At 41.7% G+C, this 11606-nt stretch overlaps 1 protein-coding gene across 1 annotated transcript in view; it reads left to right on the top strand.

The window, feature by feature from the left end:
• The first annotated feature begins 1412 nt into the window (after positions 1–1412).
• Positions 1413–11606, top strand: part of cfap299 (cilia and flagella associated protein 299) — a 67770-nt gene continuing 57576 nt past the window's right edge. The window contains exons 1-2 of the mRNA XM_070965240.1: positions 1413–1520; positions 4381–4523. Coding sequence (XP_070821341.1) covers positions 1413–1520; positions 4381–4523 — 251 coding nt within the window. The remainder of the gene's footprint in view (positions 1521–4380; positions 4524–11606) is intronic.

Below are 11606 nucleotides of genomic sequence, written 5' to 3'. Positions count from 1 at the left end.
AATGACGGCCAAGAGTCACAGTATTTCTGTAAATGGAGCCGAGAACTTTCACACTGCACATTTTATTCTGTATTTTACAGTCAGTAAAGGTGCCAGATTGTGTAGATTTGCCAGGATGTAGGGACTGACATCATGGGACTGGATAACTTTGTCATCTTGTACACTAGGCCAGCTTAAGGCCCAATATGAAGTGTAAATTGACTTCATTGAAGCTTATCAGGCATACATAAACACAGACGCACAGTATTACAGAGGATCTGCAGTGCTTTTTACACCTGTGATACAGGGATTAGTTATTTTCAATTTAAATGAGTTGAAGACTTCATGGTAAATCATTGACTTCAAGTTGAAGTCAATGATTTACCATGTTGATCCTCTTGAGGAAGAGCCACCGTAATGTCTCTGCGCAGCACAAGCATGTCTGTATTAAATTGTTATAGCAGTGGTTCCAAACCTGGGAGGTCACAAACCTGAGGGGTCACAAATGATTAAAGATATATGAAAGAAACAAGAAAATATTTTATTATAGGTGTGTCACAGACCTTGAAGGCTTTGCCTCTGGAGGTTGAGCCACCTTTTGTGGAAATCTTTCTCAAACTTGACCTGCATAATAAATTTGAAGAAAAAAGATCTGAAGAGGCCTAAAGACAGTTAGACCCAGAGTTATGCAGCGTGGACCCAAATGCAGACGCAGACTCAGGAGTGAATGAGCAGGGAGTTGAGGGCAAGACAGTGATCAATAAAATCTAAAACCTGGGAAAACACTTGAGTTTAATCTATTATCTGTCTTAACTCCAGTGCAGTTCTAACATATCAGAGAGGAAAAGATACAGATTTGTAGAGAAAGGCAATCCGAATCAACAACTGTCTGTATGACACACCTGATATGCCATACATTTTACTGTAAAATTACACTTTTAGCACTGCATGGTGGCGCAGCAGGTAGTGCGCGTGCCTCACAGCAAGAAGGTCACAGGTTCAATTCCCAGGTCGGGCCTTTCTGTGTGCCCTGCGATCGGTTGGCGACCAGTCCAGGGTGTACCCCGCCTCTTGCCCGTTGACAGGCGAGATAGGCTCCAGCCCCCCCGCGACCCTGAAAGGGATAAGCGGCATAGAAAATGGATGGATGGATGGATTACACTTTTAGCACCAGGGTTTCAATTTCACTGCCCAACCATTTGCTTCTTTTCAATTTCACCTTAAAGACTGTAAAGTATTGAATATTGAATTGAAAGTATTGAATGAACAACAGTACTTTACATTTAAATTGTTTTTTTTAACGTAAAACGTGCTCTTTTTGCATTTGGGGGCGTGGCCGTGTTTACTTCCGCTTCCTGTGATGTGGCGCGAAACTGTATGAATTACAGGTACGACGGTTTCTATGGCAGCGCTTTACAACACAGACCAGGAAGATGGAGTACGGCACCGCCGCTCGTTTCCACGACTCTTTAACACAGTTTAAATTGTACGAAGATTACCTGGACTCCAAAGTCACGCCAATGGATTTATTTTACTTAAAAGTGAGTCACTTTGGTACAAACTATTGACGTTAGCCCTCTATGTCGTCCTTGATATCTGTCCTTAAGTAACCCCGCTTTTGTTTTGTTTTGTACACCATGTAAGTCAGAACCGCACTCACTAAGCTGCCATTTTAAGATTATCTTGATAAATCTGCAACAGTGCACGATATTTAAACATAATTATCGACTTTTTCCAAACTCCCCAAGACCCCTTGTTGAATTCGGCAGGCACAACAATCTTCCAACAGCTCTTGTTTGTAGTACAACATCAGTTCATTCAGATTCTCTGCTTTCAAGGCAGCAACAGCAGATGAAAGCAGATTTTCACGTTGACTTTTTATTAATGCAAATGCCCTTTACCATTTTCCGTATTGAACCTTGTATCCGTAAGATTGTTAATTCATGAATTTTTGGGCTTTTTTACGAGGTATGCTCGTCTTGCTGGTGATGGTATAACACCTTTGCCAAAATTTGGAATGGGACCTGGTTTATGGCTCTCTACATTCAAAACGACGCATTTGTCGGCAACTTTGTCTGTCTTATACGTGTCAAATTTAGAGTACCCAACACATGTTTGCCTATCATCGTTTCTCGTTTTCTGGGCAGTTTTTATAAACACGTTAATGTTTGCTGTGTTAAAGCAGTGTGTGTGGAGTCACACAAAGGCTGGCTTTTGTCGGTGTAGCGTATGTGGTCACACGCTAGGTGGCAGTCACACACAGGTGTGCTGACAGGGGTTTAAACTGTGGGCTAACCAAGAAGCGTCCACCCATCCTTTAAAGTTTGCTTTATGGGAGAAAGTAGATGAATTCATATTTCTTTGAATTTGGAAAAGTAGAGAGGAAAAAAAATGTTGTTTTGCAAAACTTGAGTTCATCTCAAGTTGTAGACCCCTTTGACAATAAGGTCTCTGCTCCTAACTGCAATTACTGTAGTATGACCATTAGGATTGGAAATCCCAAATTTATGGTACCATAGCCTGAAAATTATGTTATGACATTATTTTGATTTTCTCATTTCAAGGATTCAAAAGTCTTTAGTATCTCTTTTGCAAATGCTGTTGTACCTCAAAATGTGTTTACCATGATGATCTTGTTGACATGTAAGGTTGACCATAGCATCATTGATTCATAACATCAATAAAATCTATCTATCTATCTATCTATCTATCTATCTATCTATCTATCTATCTATCTATCTATCTATCTATCTATCTATCTATCTATCTCTTCATGTCAACACAGGAATTAATCATATTTATATGCTCTTTCTTGTAGATACTTTGAGATTTTGCTCTTAAATATATTATAACCAGCATACCAATAGTTCTAAATAGGCTTGAATTGAGCCTGTACATCAGAAAAAAGCCAATTGTGTGTTTGCCCAGCAGATGGCACACTTGCTAATGATATAAGTTGCTGCTGTGGTGGCCACTTTGTTTGAACACCTGTGTCCACACAGAGAATAGAGCAACTCATATCTGAGCTGATAATCAGCTGCAGTCAATCACTATCAAACTCAGTCACCCCTGTGTTGTGACATAACACAGTCACCACGGGTCATCTAACCTGTGCACTCATGCCGATAAGGCCCAAGTTCTGATAAATCAGCTAATTATAAACCTATTTTTCCTGGATGACTTTATACTTTTTAGGGCTTGTCACAAACTATGACTGCAAACTCAGAAAAGTAGCTAAAGAGGTTTTTATTACAAAGTCAGTATGGTTTCTGCTCGGGTGGATGTAGAATATTAGTTCAGGCCCTGGTGTCGACCGTAAGCAGCAGCTCGCTCAAATAGACTTATTCAATGAGCCTTGAACACAAAGACAATGATTTTCAGGCCAATTTTAGGACCGGCAAATGTCTGAGACTCATTTCTGGTGAGCCACATCAAAGTTGAAGGAAAATATAACTTTTCCTCTCGGGTGCGGACGCAGGCCCGGCTGCTGGGATTTTGGGTAGGAGGACATGTGGCCGAAGCTTTGATCTGACAAGCCACAGGATTTGACAGCAAGATTTGGTTTTTAGATGATGACTTTATGGCTTGGCTTTAATGACGGTGGGTCTGCGAACGGTGATTGGAATAATGTAGCTAACAATCCCTGCAGAAGCACTGACACATGTGTGCTCTCACACACATGCACTTAGAAAATGAATGGACCTGTGCACAGGCATGAAATCACACTAAACCCACAAAAGGAAACTATATCTGAAGCTCGTGGTGTTGCAGAGCAGGGTGTCATGTCCATATTTTGGCGAAGGGAGTGAAATAACAATTTTAAACTAAAGGCCAGCATGCAGAGTAAATCCAAATCTTCCTGGCTGACAGAATTTCAAATTTCATTTGTCAGTACTAAGTGGTAATTGCTGAACTGGACCCAAATCCAGGATGTTGCAGAAACTGGATATGTGCTTCATAAATAGCCACAGATTCGGCAGTTAGTGGACAGACAGGAAAGTAATTATTTAAAACGTTTGTCTCGCAAAAATGCCAAATATTCTCTTGTTCCATCTTCTAAAATATGAGGATATGCTGCCGTTCTCTGTTTTCTATCATACTAAATTGAATCTCTTTAGGGTTTGAACTGTTTGGCAGCCAAAACAAGCAAATAGACATCACATTGAGCTCAGGGAAATTGAGATAGGCATTTTTCACAACTGCTGACATTTAATAATAGTAAAAGCAGTAGTTGCACTCCTAAAGGACTCTCCAAGAGGAGCGGTGAGAAAATAAATCACAGCAGTCACAGCTCACCATGCCAGAATTCAAGACTGACAACATCTGACAATCTTCAGCCCTGTCTGCAGGCCTTGTCCCCTCTCCTCGACCGACTCCTCTCCTTTTCTTTGCTCTTTGCAGAGCAGGGAGTTGGCCCGTAAGCTGGTGGAACACGGCCACAAGGGCACGGTCCTGAGCAGGGAGGAATTTGAGGAGAAGAAAGCAGCTGCACACGCTGCAGAGGCTGCGAAGAGCAACACGTTCTACAACAGGACACAGCCAATGTGAGTTGAATCCTCACCAACCCACCGTGCTCACTGAAATGTCCTTTGTGTGCCTAAGACTGGAGACAAGTTCACACCAGCCACCAGTCAAACGCTAGGATGTCAGGAAGCTGCGTTACATTCTGAAAATTAAATTTAGCTGTTTGAATGTCTGAATGCGGTTAGTGGATTTGGGAATCAATCAGTCAGTGTGGTTCAGAGAAGAAAAGTTACTCTCCCAGTGTCTGTCTGTATGTGTTAGTGTTCTGTGGTTCACTGTATTGACTTTTCATTCAGTATGAAAGAATAATATTTTCAATGACTGATCCTCAGTCTTCTCCCTTAGGGCGGAAGCAGGGAGGTTGAAGGATATGACAAAAGATGACCTGAACCTAAATTTTCCAATTTTTTTAATTGAATTTTTCATATAGTTAATTTTTTTTCTCGACTTTTGATGTGTTTTGTGTGATCTCAGATTTACAAGATGTCAAAAAAAAAATCTGCAGACACTGGGTGCTTTGATCCCCCTGTTGTTGTTGTTGAGCAAAACACTGGCTAGCAGCTTCAAGACCGCTGCTGTATTCCTGACCTTTGACCCCTGACCTCCCTGTGTGAGGGAGGCAAGAGAAACCTGCCCTGTGGAGTCTGATTAAGTATTGGGTTATTGTTGTTATTGTTAGGCCTTGTACTCACGCTGGGTGGAAACTGTGTTCAGCGCGGAGATTGCAGTGCGCTTTTCTGAAGTGGCTGAGTTGGTGTGTTGCTTCAGGTGCTGCTTAAGTTCTCACAAATATCATTTTATCCCCTGTTTAAACGACTGTGGGGTAAACAGTAGAATTATGCCATTCCTGTTATTATGTTCTGTATTCTACCAGGACTGTGTGTTTGCATGTGTTTGGAGAATCTCACTGCTTTGCCTTGCTCCAGAGATGAGCCAGGTTCAGCAGCTTGCTGAAACAACCTTGTGTTTTTATTATCTGGTTCCCTCTGTGTCAGGATCCTCCCTCCTGCAGTGGTCATTAAAATTAGAATGTGATGCGAGACATGCAGTTGCATACAAAGTCAATGGAAAGACACAATTAGATGCTAATTCAAATTTGGTGTTCGATCCTTGGCCTCGGCAGTCGACATGTCGAAGTATCCTCGAGCAAGATACTGAACCCCAAATTGCTCCCGATGCTGTGCCATCGGTGTGTGAGTGTGAATGGATAACACTTGTGATTAGCAGGTGGCTTAGCTGCCGTACAAGTGTGTGTATGAATGAGTGAATGGAGACTTATGTTGTAAAAGCGCTTTGAGTGGTGGTCAGACTAGAAAAGCGCCATATACATGTAGTCCATTTACCATTTACCCCTGCGAGCCTAAACAGCACAGTGAAGCAGCTCACTGTGTGTGTTTTTGAGACGGGGTTTCTGTCCTCCTGTGGTGAGCGGCAGCAGCAGTATCAAGAGGAAAATGAAAAATGCTTTTTTGGCTGAGGGTCTGCTCTGCTAATCAAAGCATGACAGCTCATAAAATCTGAATCTTTCATAGTTGTATCCGGTGCGGTAGTGGCTTGAGCAGCTTATATAATCCTTTAGAATTGCATTTTTCAAAGAGACAGGATAAATGGGAATAATTCATCAAGTCCATGTCCTACACGAACAAGACTTTCCTTTGAACAAGGGCTGCCCATCTGCTAAATTCAAATAAAAGTGGTTAACATAAACAAGCTGGATGACAAAACTACAAACCAGAGTCCTCTATAAACTGCCCCTCCTGAGGAAAGTGATCACAGTGATATTGTTCTCATTCTTGATAAAGCCATGTGGTTGTGGTATCTCCTTTGATGACAAGCCAGAACAGACTCCAAATAAGACTGTTCACCACACACACACACACACGCGCACACACACGCACACACACACACGCACACACGCACTCAGGGTTCGGAGGTATCTAAACATTTACCTGCTAGGTGTTGAATTTGATTGAACCCTCAGATGCTTATCCAAACGTGCAGATGTCTCGCTGTTGTCTGCCCCCCCTGCCAAACGTCTGTGAACATCAGTGACACTGGTGAAATGGGAGCCTCCACACCTGCAGTTACAGTGATATTAGGCCACAAAGCCTTTCATCTTGTCCCAACAGGATCCAGGGAAATGTTGTATGGGAACATTGGGATGTTGTATACACAGTGGTCTGTTCCTTCTCCAAGAACTACATCCATGTATAGACTGCTTCAAAGGCTGTGATCCTCAGATGTGTTTGTAAGGAATACAGGATCACAAACTCCATGTTGACAACATCCAGTCAAATTGATTTAAAAGGAATAATAGAAAATGGAAAATGGATTTGAAGGTTCCTAAAAACACGTCTGTATAATACTGTCTTTGTCTTGTAGCCCTGCTTTAGATTAGACAACAATTTTCCAAAGTTCTGTTGTTAAATGATTGACTATAGTGGGTTCTATAGAAGTTTTGATGCGTTTTGATATGTTTTTATTTTTTTCTGTGATTGCACCTCTCCATTGGAATCTAATCTATCATTACCTGAAAAACTTATGGCTGGAAAAGAGAGAGAGGCTGGAAATACAGTGTTTGACAGTTTTGCTAGAAAAGTGAATGAAATCATTAGCGATTAATCTTTTTTACTTCTACTCTCAGAGCCACCTTTCAAGCATTCAGTAGATTCATATTTGATATTCAAAAAATACATATTCAGCTGAGTATTCCTTTGAAATTTTGCCACAACCATTGCAAAGCCACATTTGGACAGAGGTTGGTTTAATAAGTGTCAACAGCACAACTTTAATAAGGGAGCACATTTGTTTCCCTTTTGCCTTTTTATATTGAATTTGACAGGAACCATGAACAAGAAAACATGACTTTGAGAAGATGTTTTGTGCCAGGTTTAAAACACTAGTTGCTTTCCATCTGCCTAGGTCCCCTGAATGATTTTTGTTTTGGATACTAAAACACCTGTTCGAGGAACTGAAGAGAGACTAAATGAAAAATTTGGCTCTTATTCAAAACTGTAGATCAAAACATCCCCTCCTGGCTCACTCTGCTGTGTAATTTTTTTGCCATTATCAATTATACAGTACCTTGTTTTTCATCATCACTCTGCGGCAGACAGATGAAAGTGCTCTGTTAGTAATCGGACATTGTTGGGAGAGACATCACTCATTGCAGTTTCACAGTCTGTTGTTCTGAGCTGGTCTGACCGCAGCAAGTGGTTTTTGAATCCTGTCCAAGGTAATTAACCAGCAGGGTAATGTTATTTCAAAAGGAAAACACTTAATATTGAATGTGATCCAGTTCTAGGTAAATGATAGCTTATAGCAAATTAATGTACATTTTCATATTGAATTTAACCCTGAAATAGACATCTGATACATGTGCTGCCTTTGAGAATTTCTCGCACTTTTGTCAGTCATCATGCGACCTGAGAGTGAAGTGTGGGTTAAGAATTTTAGCACGTTTCACCTGCTGTTTGGATTATTGCTTCAGTGCCAACAACCTGTAGGCTACTACAAGCCGACATCATTTTTTTATATATTAGTTTTGAACTAATTAACAGCTTTCATTGCTTTCCCACACTTGACATCTTGCAAAAGACCTTGACAAGACAGAAGAAATAAAATCGCACAGCATTTGCAGACCTTTTCCATCAAAAGTGGCAGGTTTGAGCTGTGCCCCCCCCCCCCCCCGTGTCTAAATGCAGATTGCTCTTTCCTCTGTGGTTTTCTGATTGGACTTCCACCAAAGAAACTGACCCCCTGACCTTCTGTTATGGTCACATTGTGAAAACATGAGGTCCAGGATGCAATGAACCACCTGCAAAGTGGCTGAGCACAATGAGTACAGTGTTGTGAAAAGCGAGTGTGGCCACAAACACTGGCAGCTGGACGGTAAACAAACTAACTGTAGTTGTTCTTTGGCTAGCAAAGAAAAAAATCTGTCCAATTTTTTTACTTTTTTTTTTTTAAAGTGGTGTTTGGAATAACCATCCATTTGGATTTGCATTTATTTGTGCCTCTTTTCAACAAACGGTAATCTTTGTTTGAAAAACATGTACTTCCCCTCAGACGTTTGCACCTGCATGCTTACCCTCTCATGGCACTGGGCAGCCATGCTGTTTTGGGAATGCCTTTTTCCTTCCCTGTAGGCTTTAACCTATGTCTCCCAAGGCATGCCTTTTTTCACTGTTCTGTCACTGCTCTGTGTTTTTTCCCCCTTCCTTTCTCTTCTTTTCAACCTCCCTGTGCTCTCTGGGAGACCTTTAGTGCCTGCAGGTGTATAAATAGAGCTGTTTTCAATTAAGGGCTAACCTCGCCTGTAGCGTGCATCTGATCAATGAATGCCCCTGCACCTGTGGTAATAAAATACCAAGGGAGTGGAGATAGTGCCGTGAATACTAATCAGATGTTGCCCTGTTGTTGCCCTGTCTCATTTTTAAGGACACCACACTCCTCCTGACAGCTTGGCTGTGAAAGGGGGGCTTTGCCAGCACATCACAAAAAGACCAAACAAAAGACCTGGTGCTCTCATCAGACATAAGTGAAATTCAATACATGATTGAAGGAAACTTGAATGAATGGGATGCTTAGTCAGTTGTGTGGTTGTTTGGTTAGGGGGAAGCCGAGTGGGTAGTCAGAATCAGCAAAAGTTGCAAAAGAACATGGTCGTGTCCAGATAGCTGGCTTAAATTTTGGATTTCAAGTCAGTAAAATACCTGGTTTTACTTCTTTGATTATCAATCTTTGATTTTTCAGCGATCAAGCTAACTTTTATTACTTGAAATGTTGAAAGCTGAGCATAAATTGATCTGAAGGCCAGAAATCTGAATTTTATACTGCATTTAGATTTGCGAAGATGCTGTCAAACACCACCCCAACAAAAGAAAGTGAACATTTTGCATTTTTTCCTGTGTTCCAGTAGTGAGAACAGTTTAGGGATTTGAGCTAGAGTCATATCAGTACTTCAGGACTTTAGCAGAACATGAATGTCTTGTTTTCTTTTTAGATATTCCAAATCACTTGAACTCGTCAACCTGCCAGATGTTGGAGGTTCTTTTCTGTTCAATGCAAACAAAAGCCTGTCAAAACTTCTAATACGGACATATTAGAAGTTTTGACGGTCTTTTGTTTTATCTCAGATAAAAGTGACTGTTGATATAATGTCAGAGACAAACAAGAGGAGCAGGGGAGCACTGCTGAGCAGACGTGAGGCCTCAGTTTCCTCTCTGCTCCGGCTCTGGCTCAGGCCCAGAAGTCCATGTCAGCATATGTCCTGACCTCGCGTGCTCACGGCAGCCCTGCGAGGTTTCCATCGGGCTCCCCGCGATCTCCCCATCGTCCAAACCACAGCCATGCTCATTGTCCATTGTACTGCTGCGTTTTTACAGTCTGCCTCAAGAATTCTCCGCTCTCTAACTCTCTACTCTATATTAAAAGTGAGCTATCACTTGCTGTGCCAAGTAAAACCAGTGCCACGAACACGCACAGTGAATACATTTCACTGCGGATCCAACCTCCAGATGCTTAGCGAAAATAAGATTGTGGATGTGACTGACATGAGAAGCCTCACGAAGCTGATCCCAGGCTCATTTTTAGCCAGCCAAACCCCGCCGCTCTCCACGACTGCTACTCTGGTGAGGGCCCTTGGGCAACGAGGTTTTGCAGTCTCTATTACATGTGCTGTCAAGCCAATTGCCTTCCTCGGACTTTGTGATTTTGGACGGGTGTGTAACTTTGGAGCTCTCCCCTGCAAGCTCCGTCCAGAGACACACATCCTGCCAGGCTTAAGCTCGCCACCACATCCCACCACACAGCACATAGATCAACATACACACCAGTTTAGGACCAGCTGGTGCAGCAGATAATAAATAACAAGCTGTCGTTTGGCCTGCATGTTTCCACATTTTAGAAGTCATTCCATATTTCATATTAATGACTTGATTAATGAAACATCTGCCCTCACTCACTGGTCATATGTAAGACACCTAAAAACATATGACTTATTTGGACAATGTAATCTAAATTCAAGGCCTGCTTACCAGCTGTTTCTGGAGCTTTCAACCACACTGCAATCACAGTAAGATTTTCTTCAGATGTTGTCTGGTGGATGTGATAGCATTCTGTCCAGTGTGTTCTCTGTGCATTTACACCTTGCATTAACACTCATTTATCCTTCATAGAGATAAGATATCCACATGTGTTAATAGCAGGAGTAAATTGGATTCAAGTCAAAGTTGAATTCTTACCTTTGAATCTGCTAATCCAAACCCTAATCCCTATTGATATAGTCAAGACAAACACAGATTTCCCAAGCCAGATGCAAGATCGTGAAAGGACTACAGGTTAATAAAGCTTTTCCCTACAAAAGCACACGCAATATTCTAGCTGATGTTTCGGATGTGAGACTTTTGGCTTTGGCTTTAATGTTAGATAAATGTTATTTGACAATATTCTATACAGTTTTACACAGTGTAAATTTCTCTCAAGAGAAGAGACCAATATGTGTGGGCTCTAACTTTGTATACTGAGCACCAAAAGTGAGAATGTGATTTCAGCATGAGTTGAGTTTTGGTGGAGCCCATCATTGTCTTGAGCAAACCTAAAGGGCGGGATCTCCTCTTTATATTTTGGGAAAATGAGCATGCTCTCTAACTACAAAAAAGCACTCGAACTACAAAATAGAAGCTTCATTGTGGCCTGCCATCAAGTCATTCTTGGAATTAACATTAGTGAAGCTGATATGATCTGCTGCCGGTGGCGTTTATCATTTTAACCAGTGAAGGCTACAGCTAGCATCGGGCTAAAAATGAGAAGATGCCACCTGAATGTTTTGTGCACTCCTCTTTGCTTTGAGTTAGCACTGACCCATAGGGAATCTCCATTTTGCTAAACTGAGTGTCAGTGCTCAGAGTCAATCACTGGTGCACCAAGTCATTTTTTGCATTCACACTGCAATTTTCACGAAATGCGTGTAGACTGTGATGAAGGAGAGCCGCGCTGCAACACCAGCAGGCTGAGGGGGACAGCACACAGTAGAGTTTAGTAAGGAAAGGATCAGATTTGAATGGGCCACATTTAGGTGATACCAACCCACTAAAATATGC

This window comes from Chaetodon trifascialis, chromosome 6, assembly GCF_039877785.1.
Source record: "Chaetodon trifascialis isolate fChaTrf1 chromosome 6, fChaTrf1.hap1, whole genome shotgun sequence".
Classification (NCBI taxonomy): Eukaryota; Metazoa; Chordata; class Actinopteri; order Chaetodontiformes; family Chaetodontidae; genus Chaetodon; species Chaetodon trifascialis.
This window is presented reverse-complemented; position numbering and strand designations above follow the sequence as displayed.